The 23,952-nt window shown below is 38.0% G+C and overlaps 1 protein-coding gene across 1 annotated transcript; it reads right to left on the reverse strand.

Annotated features, from left to right (window-relative positions):
- Nucleotides 1-5,570: 5,570 nt before the first annotated feature.
- LOC134754039 (ras-related protein Rab-9B) lies at nt 5,571-22,758 on the reverse strand. The gene is made up of 4 exons (XM_063690098.1): nt 22,290-22,758; nt 13,374-13,574; nt 10,578-10,720; nt 5,571-8,938 (listed from the first exon to the last, which is right to left on the reverse strand). Exons 1-4 carry the CDS (start codon nt 22,497-22,499, stop codon nt 8,806-8,808), a joined length of 687 nt encoding a protein of 228 aa, XP_063546168.1. The 5' UTR covers nt 22,500-22,758; the 3' UTR covers nt 5,571-8,805.
- Nucleotides 22,759-23,952: the final 1,194 nt, after the last annotated feature.

Raw genomic sequence — 23,952 nt, forward strand, 5'->3', positions numbered from 1 at the left:
TTAACGTAGTTTACATAAAGAGCGTTACAAGCCCAATACGTTCATTCAAATTCTCTTTCCTTTTCTTATTTTTGAAATTGTTCTCGCATATTCCAGCAAGAACAATTTGAATTAGAAAATATTAAAGATAACGTGCTAGTCAATCAGTGCCACAGGGCGGACACGCTATACATCAAAAATCACTTGCGTTTCTATGTGTGAACGGCACGTCTGTACACGCGGCATGCGTCATAGTGTAAGTTGCTTAAAAACAGTACTGAGAGCACGCCAGAAGTCCGCCAGATTTCTGTAGCGGGTCGAGGTCATTCGAGTCGGGGCGGGGCGGTGCGTGGCCGTTCTGTATGATAATACTTATTCTGTGCCCCTGGCTTAATAACATATGTGTCCCACTGGGCATGCTACACTGACAGTCACTGACAAAGGAAATCAAACACTAAATAGACACTAGTCATTACAATTGCATTTATTGACTTGGATAACAGGTACGAGTAGAATCTTCCTTAGCCATTGCTTATTTACACGAGATTTCTACGGTTTAAATATACTACGGCTAAGCCAGAGATACACTAGGGGACAAATGTGTCGGCGACAGTTGACATATAGCGACATCGACTTATGATCATGACACACTGGCGACACGTGTGTCGCGCTGTTGCCAAACATGTCGAGCGAAGTCTAGCAACGTTGCGTCACTGGCGACACGTGTCGCGGGACATTTGTGCCCAGTGTATCCCTGGTTAGCATGACTTGCGCTGTCGCGCGCGACTCCCTACTCAAATACACTATACGGAGTCCCTCGCGACAACTACGAATACATGAAGGTGACTTAATTAGCCGGTACAGTATTCGTATTAGGTTTGTCATCAGGGGCCCATTTCTCAAACGGTATTAGACTAATAATATTAGTCCACGACCCAGGTAGCAAAATGACGTCAGCGACGTCATAATGACGGCATTATTACGTCATAATGACGTCACTGACGTCATAATGACGTATAAATGCTACTGGGGGGAACTGTCGTCGTATGGGTTACCATGGCAACACACTAATAATACTAGACTAATACCGTTCAAGAAATGGGCCCCAGGTGAGAACGAACTCGCTAATTACCACTACAAGTTCTTAGCCGTAGTGAACCGTATTATTATCAGAAGGTTAATTTTTTTTAATTTGTTTTTTTAGTAATTAGTGAGTTTCGGTTGTCATCTGACGATATGGTATGTTCGAGTTATTCCGAATCCGAATACTTCATAATGTCGGGTAATTTTGAAATCTACCCATAATCATTTCTGGAATTAACTGAATACACATTATAGGGGCTCGCGAGAAACCCAAAGGATATTGATGGTAAATCTGACCATGTTTAGAGCTTATAATGTCATAAATATCCAAATTAAAATCATTCAGGACATAGATAAAATCACGCCTAGAAATGCTCCTTTTGAATTAAATCCATAGGGTTAATTTCGAGCACCCTGCATTATGTATATTTCCGAATATTGCATACATTGGTTATCCATATATTTTAATATTCAATAGGTACGTCTATTCTATACAAGCCATATGAGTATAATATATTGTAAGCTCTTTTGTCATATTCAATATGGAAAATAAAATTATAAAAAGCCCTCAATACCATCATCATCATCGTATTGTCTGAAGAATAAAATATTTATGTACTAAGGTACTTACAAGTATTTATCAACCAGGGGCCCGTTTCTCGAACGATATTAGACTAATATTATTAGTCCGTGAACTGTCAAATCGTATGGGTTACCATGGCAACACACTAATAATATTAGACTAATATCGTTCGAGAAATGGGCCCCAGTCATATGATCTACGTAAAAAGGCAGTCCAGTTATTTTTTTAATAAGGTGCATTGGGATAAGTTTGAAACCGGGATAATATTGAATTGTAAATTTCTACTACTAAACTGGAAACACTTTTTACTGTAGTAACAGTAAGCAAGAAACCTCTTGGCAAGCGTTGCAATAGCTTGTGTTGCCAATTATTATATATTAGACTAATATTATTAGTCCACGAACTGTCAAGTCGTATGGGTTACCATGGCAACACACTGATAATATTAGATTAGACTAATACCGTTCTAGAAATGGGCCCTTAGTTTAGAAGATATTATCGATTTCCATAATTTACCCACTTTCGATGTTACCCTAATGCTTATTAAGTACCTTTTCAAATATTTTAATTTTAATGACTTCCAAGAAAAAGGAGCCATTAAAAACAATACTATTTTACTTAGATCCGTACAAAATTTATAGTGATAAAAAAAATGTAAAATATGTGTGTAAGTAAAGTATCATATAAGATTACTGATGTCGATTGCGAAAAGTTTCCAAAACATTGGAAATAATTCATAAATTTCAGGAAAAAGCGACTTTCATTTCGGAAATGTAAACTTTCGATTCGCATACGAGAAGATTCCGAAGTTTTTTCAAGTGGAAATTTCGCAATTTTGGAATCTTACCGACAGCACATCTGTATAGGTATATATGATGCGTCGCTAAGAAAAGGATTATAATAGGGTGGCTACAAAGGCATATACCTATACCAACTATTAATATCATTACTCTATTACAAGGGCATCACAAGTATCTCATCTCAACACGACTTTATTTGGGTTATTCCTAAGTTGTTAATAAAAACTCCGACTAAGTCACCACCAAAGTGAGTCGGTGGTAACTATTGGGAAATATTTCTATCAGTTGCCACCTTTATTTTCAAGGCATGATCAAATTCTTGGGTCCCTGTTAAATAGTAGTGTGTTTTATGAAAATTGTACAGCTTATAAGTAACCTTTTAATAACTATAACATATACAATGGAATGTTTATTTTGGTACAATTTTAAGAAAATCACTAGTGTGCCCCGAATCGACACTATCATAACCATAATCATATCAGCCTTTTATCGCCCACTGCTGAGCATAGGCCTGTCTTCGAGTACGGCACTTATCCCGGTCCTGAGCCAATCTCATCCAGAAGTGACCCGCAGTCTTCCGAATGTCGTCCATCCAACGAGCCAACGGACGCCAGGCACTCCTTTCGTCTGAAAGCAGCCACCATTAACATTTTGGCCCACCTGCCATCACTCTGTCTGGCAACATGTCCCGCCCAGCTCCATTTAAGTTTTGTAATGACGTCTTGGTACCTTGGTGCGGCGTCGGATCTCGACATTCCTCACTCGATCTTCAAGTTTGATGCCGAGCATGGCGCGCTCCATGGCTCTGTGCCACTCGGATTTTATGCACAGCCTCCTTAGTGAGCGTCCATGTCTCGGCACCATAGGTCATGGTGGGCAGGACACATTGGTTAAAGAGGCGATATTTCAGGCATTATGGAATGTTAACAGGTTTGAGGAGGTCCGCTAGTTTATTGAATGCCGCCCAACCTAGGTGGATTCTCCTGGAGATCTCCTTTTGATGTGTTTTGTCAAATGATAGAATATGTCCAAGATAAACGTATTGCTCGACCACCTCAATGGTTGGAATGGAACCATAATGGTTGGAATCGATTTACCACAGATGTTTTCATAACTTTAGTCTTGGAGATATTTGTCTTCGAAGAAGCGTGGTAAAGGCTTTCAACCATGCCTTGAAGTTTCTCCAGGGTCTCGGCAAACAATAAAATGTCATCTGCAAATCTCAGGTGCAACAAGAAGACACCATGGATGAAGACACCGTTTTTATGATGTTTTCTAGTACCGCCGTAAAAAGCTTGGGTGAAATGTTATCCCCTTGACGGACTCCCCTTTGGATGGATATTGGGTTACTGAGTTTGTGAAGCCGAACTTGCATTGCCGCCATGAAACTACCCAAATCTAATCTATTGGTGCAGTAAAATGATGAAAAAAAAATCATAACCTAATGAACAATTTATGCGCGTTCACAACCGAAATACACAACAAGTTCACAAAAAAAAACTGTAAAATTGTAAAAATTTCTCCGCGTATAACGGGTAGGTATAAAATATTTAGTTTTATTTTGCCAAGATAAAAAATGTTCTGACAAAGCTTTATAATTTTCTTAGTTCCAAATAGTCAGCAGGGTTTAAGTAGCCTCACTAATTATTATTTCATTTCTGAGATTTTTTGTAATAACTTAATACACTCAAGAGCATAACGAGCCAATTTGTATAAAAGTCTTCACATAAGATGATCCGTTTTTAATTCTCTTTACCGTATTTTAAAGACCGATACCGTCATAATGTGACCTACATCTATTACTTACGCCTACCTATACTTCACGCGGCGAATGATCTCTAGGGAATATTACGCGAAACTCTGCGTAGGGGGCGCCACTACCACAATCTGAGGGTCTGTTAAAGGTACAGTATGTATAAGTTACTCTATGGTTTACTAAAGGGGCTAGTGCTGCACTCTGGTGGCTGAACTGCAATAGTAATATCCCCTGTCTCTCCAAGTCGCTTTTGGATCGGCTTAGGTAATTTAAAAAATAATCGATAGAATATATATATATATATATATTTTACGTGACAGCTTCTCAATATAAAAAAAAACCGGCCAAGTGCGAGTCGGACTCGCGCACGAAGGGTTCCGTACCATTACGCAAAAAACTACTATAAAATCACGTTTGTTGTATGGGAGCCCCACTTAAATATTAATTTTATTCTTTTTTTAGTATTTGTTGTTATAGCGGCAACAGAAATACATCATTCTGTGAAAATTTCAACTGTAGCTATCACGGTTCATGAGATCCTGGTGACAGGCAGACGGACAGCGGAGTCTTAGTAATAGGATCCCGTTTTTACCCCTTGGGTACGGAACCCTAATGAACTGTCATCATTTAACGCGCGAGGTATAACTTGCTATCTACGGTACTAGCGAACAAAGGCAAAATTGGAACTCATTCACAGAACTGCACTAGTTCATGGCCCCGACGGAAGATCAACGCTAGCCCAGCCAGGCTAGCACCATGCTGAGTCGGGACCATTTCGTGGCTTATATTTTTATGTTGTGTTTCCTATGTACGTGTTTTCCTCTTTTTTGCCACGAATAAACGCTATCTATCTATCTAAATCACACTTATGTATATTAAAAGTATGACATTTTGCAAGTAGGCCAGCTTAGACGCAAGTAGTTTAAGCACAACTGTTTGTCATCGTTAAAGAGTTCGCTAAATTGTGTATGGAAAGTTTCATAGTAAACCGCCTCGGCGCGCCGGGTGACGTTGATCAGTCTGTCAAGTGCGAATGGTGCAACTGGCACTAAGCATTATATTTGTTCCGTCATGATATGTTAATCCGTGATATACAGCGTAGGTTAGGCTTAACTCCTCCTTTTTGCCTCCTCCTTTTTGGTACGGACGGCTAAGGAATGGAATGCGCTCCCGCCATCTGTATTCCCTGATCAATATGACCTCGGTCTCTTTAAAACAAGAGTGAATAGGCTGTTACTGAACCGATGAGCTCTATCTTAGGCCCTGTCTTCACTTTCCATCAGGTGTGACTAGGGCCAATCGCCGATCAGTTTATAATAAAAAAAAAAAAAAAAAACTGTTATACAGCGGTATTATAATATAACAGGTTGGCTAAAAAATAAGTGCATACCCGTTGCCAGAGGTTCATAAATCATAAATTTTCCCTCCCCTCATCATTTTTCTCTCCCATAGAAAATGAACCAGCCATAATGTATGTAACAGCCAAATTTTTTTTTTCGCGATTTCGGAGTTGGTCCCATAGTAAAAGTTGCTCCCTGGCAACGGGAATGTGTATAGATATGCAATGCCTCTTATAATTAAAATTACATTTAAGTGATAGTTTTGGTCTCAATAATATTGAAGTTTATATTTTAAGTAGGAAGTGCAATTTTTAAAATAATAATAAGTAAGTATATAAATGGATTTAGTTGAAACAATATTAACCGTATTGTAGACTTTTAAGACAGTCGTAAGCTTTTAAACATTTAAACAGTTAGATTTTAGTTTTTACATCATGTAAAAATGCCTGGCCTCCTAATTTTCAAGAATGTTACATATTACCAAAGATAGATATAACTCCGTAGTAGATGGATACAGTCTAAGGAAAAAACGTGCCTCGAAAATCAAGAAAATTTGATTCTTGTTCAGAGGGCGTATGTTATTTAACAATTTTAACGCATATCAGTGAAACAACATGGATCAAAATCATAAAAATAATTAATGCAAATAAAAAAAAAAAAACATTTATCCATATTTAAATACATTTTATCGTATTTTTATAAATCTTCATTTTTAGTTTTAAAGTGTGTCGACAGATGGCAGTGAATTTACTAGGGTTACAAAATTTACTATGACAGTACCGCTCTAGTATAAGTTACTCTATGATATTACAGAAGTAAGCTAATATATTAATATTGGTAATAGACCACTGTACATACATGTGTAAACATGTATTTACAATGTAAAATCGATTTCCCTGTTACTTTTACAGTACTTCCATTACTCACATAAAACCAACTAATTATGTATACATAAATAGAGTTAACACTCTCACCAATATCAGTAAAATCCATTATGAGTACTTAGTTTATCAAATAAACAATATTATACATTAATAGAGTTAGACCAAGATAATTCTGCAGAGATTTAGACAGCACACGCAGTGCCAGTGTTATTTTTTTTTTTTTTTACTAGCCTAATTTAGTGTCATACTGCTGGGCAAAGGCCTCCCCTCGTTTCCTCCACTCGACCCTGTCGTTTGTAGTGTCCCGCCAATCCGGATAAAATGCGTCTAAGTCGTCCCGCCATCTCCTTTTCGGCCTGCCTGCACCCCGGCCAGCACCATCTGTGGTGTTCCGTGGGTCCCACTCGGTAACCATTTTGGCCCACCTTTCAGGGTGCATGCGGCAGACATGCCCAGCCCAGTCCCACTTAAGCTTAGCGGTCTGGACACCTACATCTACAATTCGAGTTCTGGAGCGCAGTTCCGTGTTTCTGATTCTATCAGTTCTGCGAACACCTAGTATACTGCGCTAGTATAGTAGTGTTATTTATACGTCATAATTTCATAGAAGTATGACGTATAAAATAACACCTACACTGCGTGTGCTTTCAAAATCTCTGCAGATTTATCTTGGTTTGACTCTAGTAATTTAGCACACTTAATTGATATTTCTTATATAAAAACACTGATCTTTGTACGCGTCAGAACTAGGAGATTATAACCAAACGAAGTAGCCATTAACAGGCATGCCCCTCTGTCGAAAATAGTCGGCCAATGGTCATTCGTCATACACAATGTATGGACTGACGGTTATCTTGACATGGCTATTTTGACGTTACGTATGCATTTGACGTTCCCCTCCCCCGCAAAAATTGGCAGACTTTTTTGTACAGCAAATTACAGACGAGGCGGCTCCATTTGGTTATATCCTCCTAGCGTCAGAATTATCTATTACCATTCTATAATAAATTAACGAAAATAGTTATTTTCACCTCAGCAGCTCGAACAAGCCTACTTTCGTCACTCCCTGGATTGAAGAAAGTGCGACTTTCCTCACTCCAGGAAGTGAAACAAAGTAGCTTTTTAATTTAGTGAATGCCATGAACTTTCACTTCATACTTCTTTTTTTTTCTCTGTATTATTCTGTGTAATTCCAAATAGATAACCTTTAATATGTTCTCACTACTGAGGTGAAAAATTATGTGTGCAACACGAGAGCAAAGTTATTAAATGTGTTAAGCCTACATTCCAACTTAAATAGATTTTACCAAACGGTTTCGTTTGACGAAACCAGTGATTCAATCACATATCACTTCCTCCAAACGTAATACTAAGTTTAACTAATCTTTTTGTTTTTGGTCAACATGGAAATAAAATATTACAAAAAAGTAAGATTGTTCATACAATTTCTAAAGGAAATTATAATAAAAATTCTAAGTAATGTCAATTCTTGTGATCTGTAAAAATAACGGCCGTGTACGGAATTTCCCGCAGATGGATTAAGCCGTCTTGACACTATTGACCTTATTTTATATTTAGTATAGTCTTACCATAGGCCAAATTGGAGACCACAATTAAAGCATTGTAAGACAGATTTTAACTCCGCCGAAACTAACACTTTGCATTCGGCAATTCATGCAAGGGATACCTTTATAACCGCAATTCGCTTGCAGGTTGGACGCGCCGCGGTCGCCATGTAATGTGATAATCCCATTACATTAAGCTTAATAACATTACTATGTAACGTTCAAATCAATATATATATCATACAGTCATCATACCTTCACACAGTGGTATAGAGTGAACTAATCTAGCCGTGGGCGAATTCGCATCTGCGAGGCCGTTTTCTTTCATTGTGCCCGAAGGGGCCTCGCGCGAGGCCGCGGGCGACGGCCCACTTCGAGACGGCCACTGCCTTCACATAGAAGAGATATTTAACACTTCCAGCGAGAAGAACGTTTTTTGACACTTTATATTAAAAACAGTGTCAAAGCAAGATTTAAAATCTAAACAAAATAATAAACCTCAACCATACAGAATGGTCCTGAAATAAGACAATATTCGGCGACCATTATTGAAATACTAGCGACTTCACACGGGTGGAACCTTAACAGTTCATGCACCTAAACCTTCCACAAAAATGAATATAGATAAAACCGCATGAAATTCCGTTCAAGTTTATCGCGAACATACATACAGACAGACGCGACGGGTGACTTTGTTTTGTAAAGTGTAGTGATTGTAAGAAAGTTCTAAACTTCGCCGAAGTTACCTACGTCGCATTCGGACACGCAAGGGATTATAGCCTTTATAGTACGACGCAGAATGTACTGGATCACGTTCAAGCGTCGGTGAATCGAGAGCAGCATGTCGCTCGCAGGTTGGACGCGGCGCGGTCGCCATGTAACGTGATGGAGTCTGGGTTTTCGAGCATGCCCATTTCTTTTTCGGCGACTTGCTCGAGCTCCAACCATCTGAAAAGAGAAAGTATTAAAATTCAATCTCTTTCGTCGTTTTTAACTCTTTCAATTGTGCACCTACTCAACTCACAGAAGGTCGGTAAAGCAGAAGGAGTGAGTGGGTCACTGTAGTCGTTATACCGCCTGCAGGGAATCACCGCACGCTGTATGTCGTCCAAATAGCGAATATTACGCAAAACTGCACAGAGGGCGTCACTAGCACAATCACAGGGTCTACCGCGAAACACGATAATCGAAAGTTCGATTTCTGCCTCTCTATCACTCTTGCATATTCGATTGATAGAGAGGCAGATAACGAAATTTCGATTTTCGCGTTTCGCGGTAGGCCACCTGTAAACAAACCGCTTTGATGCATCAATGTCATAGCGAAAACTTGTCAAAAAACTGTTTAAGGCCATGTATATAAAAAAAATTAAAATGATAGTTTATTAATAAAAATTTGGCTGTTATATACATTTTGTCTGGTCCATTTTCTATGAGAGGGTAATTTTTTTTTCGCGATTTCGTGATTGGTCGTGAAAGTTGCTCAGTATAATCCCAAAACCTCCCTGGCAACGAGAATGCACTTATTTTTAGCCACCCTGTATATAATGTTGTCTTCGGTTACCGCGATAGTTACTCATGAAATAAAAGCTGTAAAGGGTTCGAAACGTCGGGATGTATTATAAATTCAATATACGTGATATAATCCGTTTACAGTTTCATTTTACCCTGTATATACCCCAGGCCAAAAGTATGGAAACAAGCTTGTATTTCAATAGAAAATAGTGATCTTTTAAGCGATGGATTTTATACTACTCATTGACAATTTGGTAAAAATAATAATAGAACATTTTAAAAGTAAATTACTCTGGCTGTGATAGTTGCCAATTCAACATTTTGTCATGTAAATAAAGGGTAGGTATAATTAGCCTCATGCATGAAGTTTATATTTGAACGAAACATGTTTTATTCGGATGTTTGTTACCGTTATATCATGTTACAAATGCATTTCCGTTTTTAAATTACCATTTAATTACTTAAAATTATAAATAAAAAGTACAAAAATTTTCCCGCGAAAAGCTAGTGAGCGAAACGCTCGAAACGCCACGTGACGTCACGCGTTAGACAGATTAGTGTCATTAGTAGCAAACGTCAGTTGGGCCGCCCAACGTGTGACGTCATCACGCTCTGTCGAATTCGCGCCAAAAATTATGAGCGTTTCAACCGCTCAAAAATTTTCAACATTTTAAATATTTTTTAATAAAATAATGTTAAGGTTTACAAAAGTATTTTTATCATTTCCGGTGTTTCAACGATATAAATTATGAATCCAAAAATAAAAATAAATTCATGCATGGAGCTAATTATGTAACTTTTTCCTACTTTATTTTTTTAGCTTTTTGGCAATATTTTAGGATGTTTTGACATTATATTGCGTGTATTTTTAATTTTCCTAATGTAAGTCTTAGTTTACAAATATATACAACAAAGATAGAAACATGAGATGTTAAAGAAAACAACGTTGTTTCCATACTTTTGGCCTGGGGTGTATATCAACAGATATAATATTATATATTTCAGCTGCTCGTGTGTTTCGATCACGCTGTTGCACTTGTGTGGTAGGGACTACCCCTACATCTGCGACCCTTACCTTTGAACAGCCATGGTGAAAGCTTCAACTACGTTGTTATCGCTCTTAGCCGAAGTCTCTATGTACGATGCTATTTTATTCTCTGCGCACAGCTGTTTCAGTTGATCGTATGTTACCTCTCGCTCGCGTGATGTCACGTCTGACTGGAGAAGAAAAAAAGCTCAAAAAACAGTTAGTTAAAGCCTGACCAGGAATATATGATCACGCGCCATGTTGCGGAATTTCAATAGAACATTTTTTTTCATACTATATGAACTGTCACACTGTATGAGAATGAACAGCGCCCTCGTGACAATGATCATATATTACTGGCAGGGATGTTGCGAATGTTCGCATCCGCATCCGCAACCGCGGAACTTCCGCATTATTTTCAACATCGGCATCCGCATCCGGATAAAATCCATGCGGAGCTTAATGCGGATGCGGATGTGGAACAGGTAGGTACAGGAACGTCTTAGCGGCGGCGTAAGTGCTAGGTAATTTCGTCATTAGCCAATAGGAATCTCGTTTCGTTTTTGTAATTCGTCGATCGAGCACTTTAGCCTATGACGGACAGCGACAAGAAGTGAATAATTTGTTTTATTTGGGCTTTAGTATAGTAATGCGATTGTGGGGCACGTATATTCTTGTTCAAATACTAAAAGTTTCGGTTTTTTTAATAAAAATTACTAAAGTGTAATATTTGAAGTTTTTTATGTGCCTAATCTCGACATCGGTATCCGCGGATGTAAGCCTTTAAAAATCCGCATCCGCAACATCCCTGATTACTGGTCAGGCTTTAACTAAGATTGTTTATTTTATTCCTTGTTTAAGCAGCCGGGCTAGCACATGATTGGCGCGAGAGTATCTCGCCGCGACATAGATTACCCGTCCCCCTTTTATTCATACAGTTAGTAAAAGACGGGTAGTCTATCTCGCGGCGAGGTCATCATCATCTTCCTCGCGTTATCCCGGCATTTTGCCACGGCTCATGGGAGCCTCGGGTCCGCTTGACAACTAATCCTAAGAATTGGCGTAGGCACTAGTTTTTACGAAAGCGATTGCCATCTGACCTTCCAACCCAGAGGGGGAAACTAGGCCTTGTTAGGATTAGTCCGGTTTCCTCACGATGTTTTCCTTCACCGAAAAGCGACTGGTATAAATATCAAATGATATTCCGTACATAAGTTCTGAAAAACTCATTGGTACGAGCCGGGGGTTTGAACCCGCGACCTCCGGATTGAAAGTCGCACGCTCTTACCGCTAGGCCACCAGCGCTTCGAGGCGAGGTACTGTCGCGTCAATAATGTGCTCGGCCTACAGAGGCGGTTTGGCGACCACATGCGGCACATTAAACATTGTGTTCTATATTCAATGAGTAAGGCTGATGAGATTCGATTGTATTTTTATAGAAAAAATTTACCATCTTAAGGGGCCCACTGACTATCAGTCCGCCGGACGATATCGGCCTGTCAGTTAGAACAAGAACTTGACAGTTCCGAACAACTGACAGGCCGATATTGTCCGGCGGACTAATAGTCAGTGTGCATGAATAAGTTTCATAATAATAAATAACTAACACAACATTTGTATTACTCCCTCAGGAGTAAAAACGGTCATTAGTAACAAAGAGGATATACTGTGATAGTAAATTTTGTAGCCACAGTAAATTCACTGCCATCTATCGACACACTTTAAAACTAAAAATGAAGATTTATAAAAATACGTTAAAATGTATTTAAATATGGATAAATGATTTTTTTATTTGCATTAATTATTTTATTTTTATATGATTTCGACCCATGTTCTTTAACGGATATGCGTTAAAATTATAAATAACAACCGAAACTGTCAACGCCCTCTATACGAGAGTAGGCCAAAGCTAGTGGCGCCATCTGATCGAGAATGATGAGTATGACTATGAGAATCAGATTTTCGTGATTTTTCGAGGCACGTTTTTTCCTTAGACTGTATCCATCTATTACGGAGTTATATTTATCTTTGTTAGTAACAACTCACTGAAACCCTGGTTTTACTGGCAAACAAATCTGATAAAACAGCAGATTTCTCAAAATCTGTTTTATCATTCTTAAAACCTTCTTACACGAACTCTTATCTATTGGGGTTTTGCGAAAGCGCTAAAAGTAAAAAGATTATAAAAAACGGGCCAAGTGCGAGTCGGACTCGCGTTCCAAGGGTTCCGTACATTACACAATTTAAACAATGTATCTTTTATGTGAAATGTCTTTAAAAAACCCGTAGGGGTCGGATCAAAAACTAAGTAATTAAGTCCGACTCATGCTTGACTGCACATTTCTAATAAGTTTTCCGGTCATCTATAGGTAAAGATCTATTTTGTGTATTTTTTTTCAAAATGTTTGATCCAGTAGTTTCGGAGATAAAGGGGAGGAATTGGTCATTTTTTGCCTATTTTCTTGAATAACTTCTAAACTATTTACTTTAAAAGTATAAAAATAATATATTTGAGATTCTCACAAAAAGCTCTTTCATTTGACATGTAACACGATATAGTTTGACAAACTTTATTTTTTAATTTTCTCATTTACCCCCCAAAAGCGGCCCCCGTGTTTAAAATTAATATGTTTACGTTACATGTCCATCTTTAGGTCACAAACTTACATATGTGTACCAAGTTTCAACTTAATTGGTCCAGTAGTTTCGGAGAAAATAGGCTGTGACAGACGGACAGACAGACAGACAGACGGGCAGACAGACAGACAGACGCACGACGGATCCTATAAGGGTTCCGTTTTTTCCTTTTGAGGTACGGAACCCTAAAAAAACAGGTAAAAGTACCTTGTTTCCTACAACCATGAATGGGAACCTCTCGACGCCATTCTTAACAGCGGCGTAGTGTAGGAACTCGTTCAGCCACATCTTGACATTTTGGAAGGAACTCCGGTCGTCCACAGAGTAAGCTAGTATGCAGATGTCCGAGCCGCGGTAGAACGGAGTCCGGAGGGATTTGAAACGCTCCTGGCCTGCTGTGTCCCATACCTAGAAGAATAGGTAACTTTAGATTGTTTTTAGATTTTTTCTATATAAAATTGTGACAATTTTGGGAACAAATCAAATTATTTTATTAAATATTTTGTGTTTTGTTTTTTTAAGTAGTCACACTACTATAGTTATTTACGATACAAGTGCGGAAAAGAGGAAATTAAATCGTCACGAGTCGTGTATCGTACAACGTTTTACAGTACATATGGCCCTTTAAACTTTCGACATATGCACGAAAAGTGCTCTTTTACGCACTAGTGCGAGAAAGTAGCACCATATGTACTGTAATAATATAAATTATAAACTGTAATAGATGTCATATATTTAATTAAATAATTTGATTTGTTCTCAAACTTGTTCATAAATGGCAGCACCAGTCTCTCTCGCTATATCGTAATTCTGTAAGGAATTCGTATAGGAGGTGCAAACGCGCACTGCTTGCCCTTAGAGCTGGTCAAAGACGCCTAGATTTACTAAGATGGCATATAGTCGAGAAATTGGGACGGGTACCGCCGTGGCGGAGTGGCCTAGGGGTTCATGGCGTTAACCGCGATAGCTAAAGACGCTGGTTCGAATCCGGCCTTCACTACTGGAGAGCTTTCCCTGCTTTGAGTCCATCCTTGGGTTTCTTTACTTAATAAATAATGGGGGGAGGGTATGGTTAAACTTATTAATACTTATTAAGCTTTAATTATAACAAAAATCAGATTTTGCTAAGCTTGTAATAAACGCGGTGGCTGTACTGAGCAACTTTTACTATGGGACCAACCACGAAAACGCGAAAAAAAATTTGGCTGTTTAATACATTTTTGCTGGTCCATTTTCTATGGGAGGGTAACATTCTTTTCGCGATTTGCGCAGTGCAAGTCAAAAAATAGAGTCAAGTACAAATTTTAAATATTTCTTATTGTTCATGTAGAGATACATTCGCATATTCTAAAACTATCAGTGATACCCAAAAAAAAAGACTACATGGGATTAAGTGTGATTGAAAATAATTAATTATTTATTATGTTAACAATGATGAAATTGGTAACTCAATGAATACCTATGTTAGATAATCCGTATTTTTTTACATTTAGGGTTTTCTTCTAGAAAGTTTCTATACTAATCTTTTTTTATACAATTTTGGTGTTCCACGATCATTTGTGAAATTCTTATTATTAAGTTGGACATATCTATAATAATATAATTCAATGTTTTTAAGAACAATAATAACTGCATCAATAAATTGCTCTGTTATTTAGATTAAGGTAATATTTGTAATACGTGACAATTTAAAAGTGCTTGTTGCTAGACCTATTTGAATAAAGAATATTTTTGACTGACATAATATATATTACTTCAACATTGTTATTAAGGTGGTTCGACTAGGTTACCCAAAGCTTAAACCCCGCTAGATGGCGTCACTTTCGCAAATTTTCAGGTTTTATTTTTTTGCGGAATAGTGTTGGTATCTGTATACTTAAAAGTATGTTTAGCGCACTCTTTACATAAATATTGAACTATTATAATAAACATTGAATACTTCATTAGTGCAAAAAACACTTTTAAAGTCGACAGAGTGTTTCTGTCATGCTATTTCCTACTATTACTCACACATGCAAACAGTGTTTCCGTGATGCTTGTAGTAGACAATTTCATGCAGTGTAAGTATGCTGCAATGGCGTTGCGGTATGTTCGTGGAAATACGTGCAAGAGGATTCGGGTTCGAGACTGGTACGTCAGGGGTACTTTTTTGTCCTTTTTGTGTTATCTTATGTTTCTTATACCTTTTATTCTTCGAATTCTTGTCCGATTCCGATATAACCGAAATATATTTCAGTGATATCGGAAACGGCTCTAACGATTTCGATGAAATTTGCTGTAAGGGGTTCGATCTAGCTAGGTCTTATCTCTGGGAAAACGAGCGTTTTTGAGTTTTTACTTATGTTTCCTTTTTCTCCCAGATATTCAGTATTATTAATAAATTAGTTTATAACGTTTTATAAAAATATGTGACGTTTTGAACTAAAAGGTACCACATTGTCGGTTGTCGATTACGTTGATTTCATTTTGAAGCTTTATGGAAATATGACAACAATAAGTAGGTACCCGTTTGGTTGAAAACGCCACATATATTGAAAACCTGACTTTCACAAATCTCACCTTTTTGGGTTCTTCCAACTCAGAAAGGATGGAGAATACTGACGATTCTTAGTAGCACTAGCCCAAGGAAGTCCAGGTTTGTAAGTGTCAGGTATCAGTTTTTTTTAAAGCGCTAAATATAGTTCTACAAGTAAAGCAATCCCTTACTGCCCAGCCTCTATAGTATTTTTCAAACTGGAAGGGTACGATGATAGATTTCATCTCCATACAATTTATAACCTAATAATGCCAAATGTTGCAAAATTATATTGAATTGAGATCTTTCATCGTACCCTTGCAGTTTGAAATAGTTATTTACGATACAAGTGCGGAAAAGAGAAAATTCGAAACGAGTGGCGACAGATTAAAACACGACCGCAGAGTGTTTTAAATCGACACGAGTTGCGAATTACCTATTCGCACGTGTATCGTACAACGTTTTACAGTACATATGGCCCTTTAAACTTTCGACATATGCATGAAAAGTGCTCTTTACGCACTAGGGCGAGAAAGTTGCACCATATGTACTGTAAAATACTTTTTAGTACATATGGTGCTACATATACGTTACCGCCCTAGTGCGGTAATTAGTACAATACGTGCATATGTCGAAAATGTAAAGGGCCATAATTATGTACTGTAAAACGTTGTACAATACACGTGCGAAAAGGTAATTCGCAACTCGTGTCGATTAAAACACTTCCTTCGGTCGTGTTTCAATTTATCGCCACTCGTTGCCAATTTCCTACTTTTCGCACTTGTATCGTAATGTACTAATAATAAAGTAGTAATTGTAAAATAAAATTAAAACTTTTTTTATATATTTTTTTTTGGATTCAAGTAGGTACAGTGAGTAACAACATTGCATGGCCTTCTAATTATAACTATTATAGAAAACGGGATATTTATCATGTTTATTTATATTATTTATTTCTCGATATTTTGGCTGGTCTTGCAAGACCAGTCGTTGTAGAGATCCCTGGGTAGGCCTATGTCCAGCAGTGGATGTCTTGTTGGTGTAGACGGATTCACACAACAAATGAAATAACATTTTTTCATATTTATTATCCGTAGTTGTCCCTGTACCTGAAAGAAAAATAATATCATGATAGCACAAAATCTCTAATGTTATAGGAAGAAAGATGATGCAACAATATGGATTCTAATAAAGTTATCATTTACTTACCTAGTAATAATTGTGTTTTTCATTCATAGACAAAATTCCATAATTTTCATCCCCAGGAAATGTTTTATTTTACTTTATTGCAGTGAGGATGTCCTGATTTTTCTGGCTAATGAAGGAAAACATTTTATTTCCAAGAATGCCTCTTCATTTTGCACAATACCTAAAAAAACCTAGAGTTAGTGACACATTACTTATCGGCAACCAAAACAGTAATAATTACATTATATAGGTATTGTTCACTGCTTATATCTACCATTACGGAAGAAGTGAGAATTATTTTCTAAAAAGATCGGCACGAGAAAATTACAATGTACAATGGAGGAATGAAACTGTACCTACCTTACGAAACTTCACCATCATGAATTCCGCTTCAATTGAGTCTGAATTTTTCTGGATTTTCGCGGACCAGAACACCGATGATTTTTGTAACTTGATTTAGACGTTGCTATCATTTTCAATTTATACAAACAAATTGATAAGCATAGATGTAGGTATCCATGTTGATAAGTCACAATAAACATGACCCTATGTGTCAGTGTCAACACTGTCAAATAAAAATGCACTAAACATGACGGCACTGCAAATCCTGCCAGGTCGGCCAGGCAACGTCGCCAACGTCATAGAGCGGCAACGCCGCACGCAACGTATTTGTACACGACATTTGTGACACACACATACGTAAAATTGATGAAAAAATTACGTTGATTTATGTATGATTTCTGTATGAAACAAAGTTTTTCTATTAATTTAGCGCAAACGAATATTCGAAAGTAGATAAATGAGCAAATATTTGTGTAGTAATAGTGTGTAGTGCCTTAATTAAAGCAGATTGAATTTTGTATGAAAATCGAACCACCTTAACAAATATTGTAACTGTGGAACGAAAACTTCCTTTATGTTAGCACGCAAGGCCGCGCCGTTATCTGTGTGACAATGAAACTACAGTGCGAACTGCGCCTTTACTCTACGTGACTCTTTATGATTAATAATTTGTAAGAAAAAAAAACCGACTTCAATGGGGGATGCCGCTGAAAGTTTACTTATTGTTGATGGTGCACTCTTAGATTCCAGATAATGAAATGAAAAAGACAGCATCTTTTGCCCAATTATGTAGAAATGGAGGTAAAACCACCCACTTTTCTAGTAGCATTACGTTTCTGTGAGGGTCGCAGTTCTAATCTAACCTAACCCACTTTTCTGATAGCATTTCATTTCTGTAAGGGTCACAGTTCTAACCTAACCTAACCTACTTTTCTGATAGCAGTTCTGTTCCGTGAGAATCGCAGTTAAAAGCCACCCACCCACATAACCCCCTTTTCTAGTAGAATTTCCGGGTCCGGGTCTGGGTCCGGATCCGAGTCCAGGTCCGTGTCCGGCTGTCGGTTTGGGTCAGAGTTCGGTCCGGGTCCGGGTTCAAGTCCGGGTCCGAGTCATTGAAGAGTTCCATTCTGATCATCATCAGCAGTTCCACTTCGTCAAACGTCACTTTTTTAAATGTAAATGCTGGATTTGTTGATGAAAATACAAAAATCGCTATATGTATGCCTTTCACATTTAAGGAGTTCCCTCGATTCCTCATGGATCCTATCATCAGAACTGCGTTTTGACAAAAACGGGACCAATCTGTATGTATATACTTACAATCAAAAAAAGAATTTTCTAAATCGTTCCAGAAATGAGTATGGAGTAACAAACATAAAAAAAAACATACAACCGAATTGAGAACCTCCTCCTTTTGAAATCTTGAAGTCGGTTAAAAACCGGACAAGTGCGAGTCGGACTAGACCACCGAGGGTTCCATACAAATTTATATTATTTTTATCACTAAGCGACCCGCCCCGGCTTCGCATGGGTAGTTCAACAAATTTACACAAAACCTTTACAAATTATACATATAAACCTTCCTCTTGACTATGTATTAAAAAAACACCGCATCAAAATTCGTTGCGTAGTTTTAAAGATCTAAGCATACGTAGGGACAGACGGACAGACAGCGAAAAGCGACTTTGTTTTATACTATGTAGTGATTTTTTAACAAATTTGTATTTTGTAGATTTTTCCCATGATATTACTTGTCAAATTTCATCGTTTCAGGTCAACGGGAAGTACCGTATACGTTTTCATTCCCTTGAGTCTCGAAATATACTTTACAATGCATGTGCTCGAAAAGTGCGTTTCCTACGGAGCCATATCATGCGGAAAGTACTACATTTCCGCACTAGTGCTTTTTGTTTCATTTTTTTTTTACAGTACATATGGTGCTACTTTCTCGCACTAGTGCGGAAAAGTGCCCTTCTCGCACTAAAGCGTTTTGTTTTCAATTTTTTAATAATTAAACATTTGCCGTTATATGTTTTTTTTATTTACTCGCACAATGCATAGTAAAACATTGTATGATACACGTGCGTAAAGATGATTTCCGCACTTGTTGCATAAATAGCTATTTTTGCGGAATAAACGGCCGTATTTTTTTTTTGTTAACTTAAGATTGTTTTTTTCACAGTTCAAGGGACTGTCGTAGACCTGAGTATAAGGTCTTTATTTCAACTCGATACCTCCACGCGTTCCCGAGATAAAGGGTCTTGACTTGACAGACATACGGACAACAAAGTGGTCCTACAAGTTCCGTTTTTTTCATTTTGAGGTACGGAACCCTAAAAACAGGTGGACTGTAGTAACTTACGCGGTTATTACACTGATGCGGATCCGCATGCCACACCGGTGTGTGAACGAGATAGACTTATGTACGTATTAAGCGATATCCCGCTCGCACACAGGAGCGGCGCGCGGTTCCTCATACTTGCTCATACGATGAGTAGATCGCTTAAGTTATAATATGAAATATATGTCATATACTAAAGAAAAAGTGATCATGGCTTCCAGTGATCAGGGCTAGGATCAAACACGCGTCCTTTGCATTCGCGGCACATGCCTCAACCACTCGGACAACGGGCCAACCGAGTCACGCCGGTATGGGGCTACTTTTCTCGAGTCTATGCAATCTCGACGCCCTCTGGCCTGTTCAACGGAGGTCTAGTGGCTGGTTCAGTTGATGGGTGAAGAACAGAAAGCCGTCTTCACACACACATACACACACGCACGCAGGCACGCACGCACGCACACAGGAACAAACGCACGGACAAACGCACGCACGCACACACACACGCTAATAATTGCTCGGAGCAATGCTGAGCCGAACGGAGCCGAGAAAGCCCGAAAGGAGGAGTGTCCCCCCACTGGTATTAACGTGTTTTCAATGATATTCCAAACTGGTAATGAAATATCAGAGTGGCAGAAAAATATGGTCAAAACCCTTAAAAATTATATGATTAGTAGGTATACCAATATTATTTAGTCTCTGGTATGATATCATACTTACATTTTAACCTTACAAGATATGCAAATATGTAATCTACAACAGCAAAACAGTTTCCTTATCTGGAGCCTCTAATTCACCTTAAATTATATAACCTACCTAACTAAGGTCAAAGTGCAAACATCTAAAATAGACTCTATCACATTATCATAAAGCATATTTTTGGATATCACTAGGAAGTTTAGTGTGTGCAATAGAGATTTGCGTTTCCTTCCTCCTATTGCAATAATTTTGCTTGTTTGAGAAATATGAATTAATGAATGTATCATACCTATGCAACTCCGTATAAGATAAATAGAGTCAAAGGAAAAAACGTGCCTCGGAATATCAAGAAAAAGTTTTGGCCTATACTTGGGTAGAATCTACCCTATCTGATATTTGATATTTAACAATTTTAACACATATCTGTGAAAGATTATTGGTCAAATTGATATGACGTTCTAAAAATAATAATTATAATAAAAAACAAATATCCATATAATATCAATTTTTTGATATTTTTATACATTTTCATTTATAGTTTTAATCATATGTCGATAGATGGCAGTTAATTTACTGTGACTAGAAAATTTACTATGACAATAACCCTCTATACTATATATTCTCTTTGGTATCACCAAAACATGCTTATAAGCAACTTAGTCACACAATGAAGCATGACGCGTGTACAGACGTGCCGTTCATACATAGAAACGCAAGTGATTATTGATGTAGCATATCCGTCCTGTGACTCAGTTGTCCCATTCTCAATAAGGGTAAACTTTAATAAAAGTATATACCTAAACCTTCCTCAAGAATCGCTCTATTGGTAGGTGAAAACCGCACAAAAATCCATTCAGTAGTTTTGAGTTTGTCGGGAACATACAGACACACAGACGTACAGACAGACACAGCGAGGGACTTTGTTTTATAATATGTATAAATGTGTTTTATCATGACTGTACATTCGCCAAGCAGGGAATAACAATAAAAAATCCGGACAAGTGCGAGTCGGACTCGCCCGACGAGGGTTCCATACTTTCTCGTATTTGTTGTTATAGCGGCAACAGAAATACATCATCTGTGAAAATTTCAACTGTCTAGCTATCACGGTTGATGAGATCACGGCTGGTGACAGACAGACGGACAGAGGAGTCTTAGTAATAGGGTCCCGTTTTTACCCTTTGGGTAAGGAACCCTAAAAATTAGTATTTAAAGGGATTTCCCTGTTATATTGTGGTTTCAACATTTGTATTATACATTACAAAACAAATGAGCCATAACCACATATTTATAAATAGCATAACAATAAAGGTTATTCACTCCAAGTTGCATTCAAATTACCAGTCACTTATTAGTATGATAAAAGATAAACAAATAATTCTGTTTACCGCATATTCAGCACTTCACAAGTCACAACTCTAAGGGCTAATACATTGCAATATAACATTTAAAACTTTCGCGTGCTTAAACACATTAAATCCCATTTACAATCGGGTCTATCGTGAATTTATTTTGTTAACTTTAGTTAGCCGCGACCACGACCAGTGAAACCTGTGTCGAAACGTCGGTAAATAAAGGTAACAAAATAAATTCACGATAGACCCGATTGTAAATGTGATTTAATATGTAATACATATTAAATCACATCTACCATGGATAGAAGAGAATGAAGAGAAACCCTGGAGGAAGAGGACGAGAGGAAGTGGAAAAAGGACCTGGTAGAGTGGTGTCCTAGATAAAATAAAAGAAAGAGCGGTCCACAAAAGTTTAGATGGTCGAATGATATAAGAAAAATAGATGGAGGTAAATGGATGCAAACAGCAAAAGAAAGAAACAAGTGGAAAGCTATAGAGGAGGCCTACGTCAAAGGATGGGTTGAAGTTAAACTTGTGAGTCCAAATTAATATATGCTATGTATCCAAAACTTCAATAATAAAGGCTATTTACATTGCAATAATAAAATAATAATTTGTTGAACACCATAGCCACTTTATTCCTGCCTGCACTTAACCAAAGAAAGTAAAACTACAAATTCACTTACTTGTAAAGTATACTGCCTCCCATTCACCTCTATGGTCTTATTCATGAACTCCACACCAATAGTATGGAAGCTGTGATCATCAAAGTGGTTCGAAATGAAGCGGCTCATTAAACAAGATTTGCCAACCCCGCCATCTCCCAAAATCACGATTTTCAGTAAGCAATTCTTCGGCCCGCTCCTTCCGCAATCACGATCGTTTTCCTCGCCCATTTTTAAAATATCACCATTATATTCCAAGCACTGTTTAAGTCTTTTATTGATGCAACCTTGAAAGCAAGTGTTTTTACTGGTGTTTAATTAATGACTCAATATGATGGGCGTTCTAATGAGCTTGGATGCGAGCTCTTGAGAGTTTGTGTTTTGGAAAGTTACTTCGTTTGCATAGTTTCCTAATAAAAATGTTTTTGTGCTCAGCTGATCGATTTCACGAATTAATTTCGCTACACAAATCAAACACAAGAACACACAGTAATGTGTAATCTCTTGATTCTCTTGTAATCTTTAAGGAAATGTCATATTTAATTGTCAATCTGAAAAAAGTTTGAGCAGACATATTTTGGCTGCGAATAATTACAAAATTCTGGCGATTCCGATTGATTTTCGTTCGTCTTTGGAACGAAATAGTAGTATAGCTACATTTCAAATTCTTATACAAACTCTGAGATAAGAGTTCATTGTATAAAAATTAATTATTTAAATTAGTAATAATAAAAAAAAGGTTTCCTAAGTCTTCTTAAACGTAACGGTAAAAAGTGCCATCTATTGAAAAATTCACACATCATGAGAAATTATATAAGTCTCCCTACTGGTGGTAAATATTTAGGTTAAAATAAAAGTAGTCCTACAAAATCATAACAATTCTATATAAAATCTACACGTTACACTATTATGAGGAATAAACTGCAACAGCAAACAATAAATTAAAACATGTTTAATACTGCCATCTATGGAGTATTGAACTCAACGCGACAAAAACAGTTCTTACGGACCATGTCATTCTAGAAAACAATTTCACCGCTAGATGGCCAAACCATTCCTTTTTGGAGCGGCGCGGCGACTCGCGAGATGTCACGTTCGTGCGCTTGCTTGACTGAGTTCATTTCATTCCGCTTTGTTTTGCGGAGACGGGAGGACGTTGCTTCGCAGTCGCTCGCCGCTCGCCGTTCGCCGTATACAATGTTTTTCTTGTTAAATCTATATTTTATGTGAATACAACTTTCTTTTTCCAAGTTTCGTGTTAACTTTAACATATCGCGTGCGCGTGTGTGACCGGTAAAGAACTTTCCGTGTCGAAACTGTCTGGCGTCGATGTCAATATACTTGTCGGCGGCATTTAATGGGAAAGGTGTGCCGCGTCGTGCCGAGACCTGTCGGGTGGGTGCTGGCTAGTAGAGCTCGGCGTTGCGAGTCGGGAGTTTAGCAGCTGGAATGTTAGGAAGCGAGGTGAGTGGTGGCGTTAGACGTGGGGCGGCGGGGCGCGACGGGCGCGGGGAAGTGCATTCACCTCTGACCCGCGGGGCGAGCGCCGCTCAAGGTCGGTGCGCCGACTGAAGGTCGTGTCGTCACATGACAAGGGTAGCACCCCCGTCGCCTGATATTTACTCGTATGTCTCGTACACATACACACCCGTTGCGGGGCGCTCCTTTTTACACGCACACGAGT

This window comes from Cydia strobilella, chromosome Z (genome assembly GCF_947568885.1).
Source record: "Cydia strobilella chromosome Z, ilCydStro3.1, whole genome shotgun sequence".
Taxonomy (NCBI): Eukaryota; Metazoa; Arthropoda; class Insecta; order Lepidoptera; family Tortricidae; genus Cydia; species Cydia strobilella.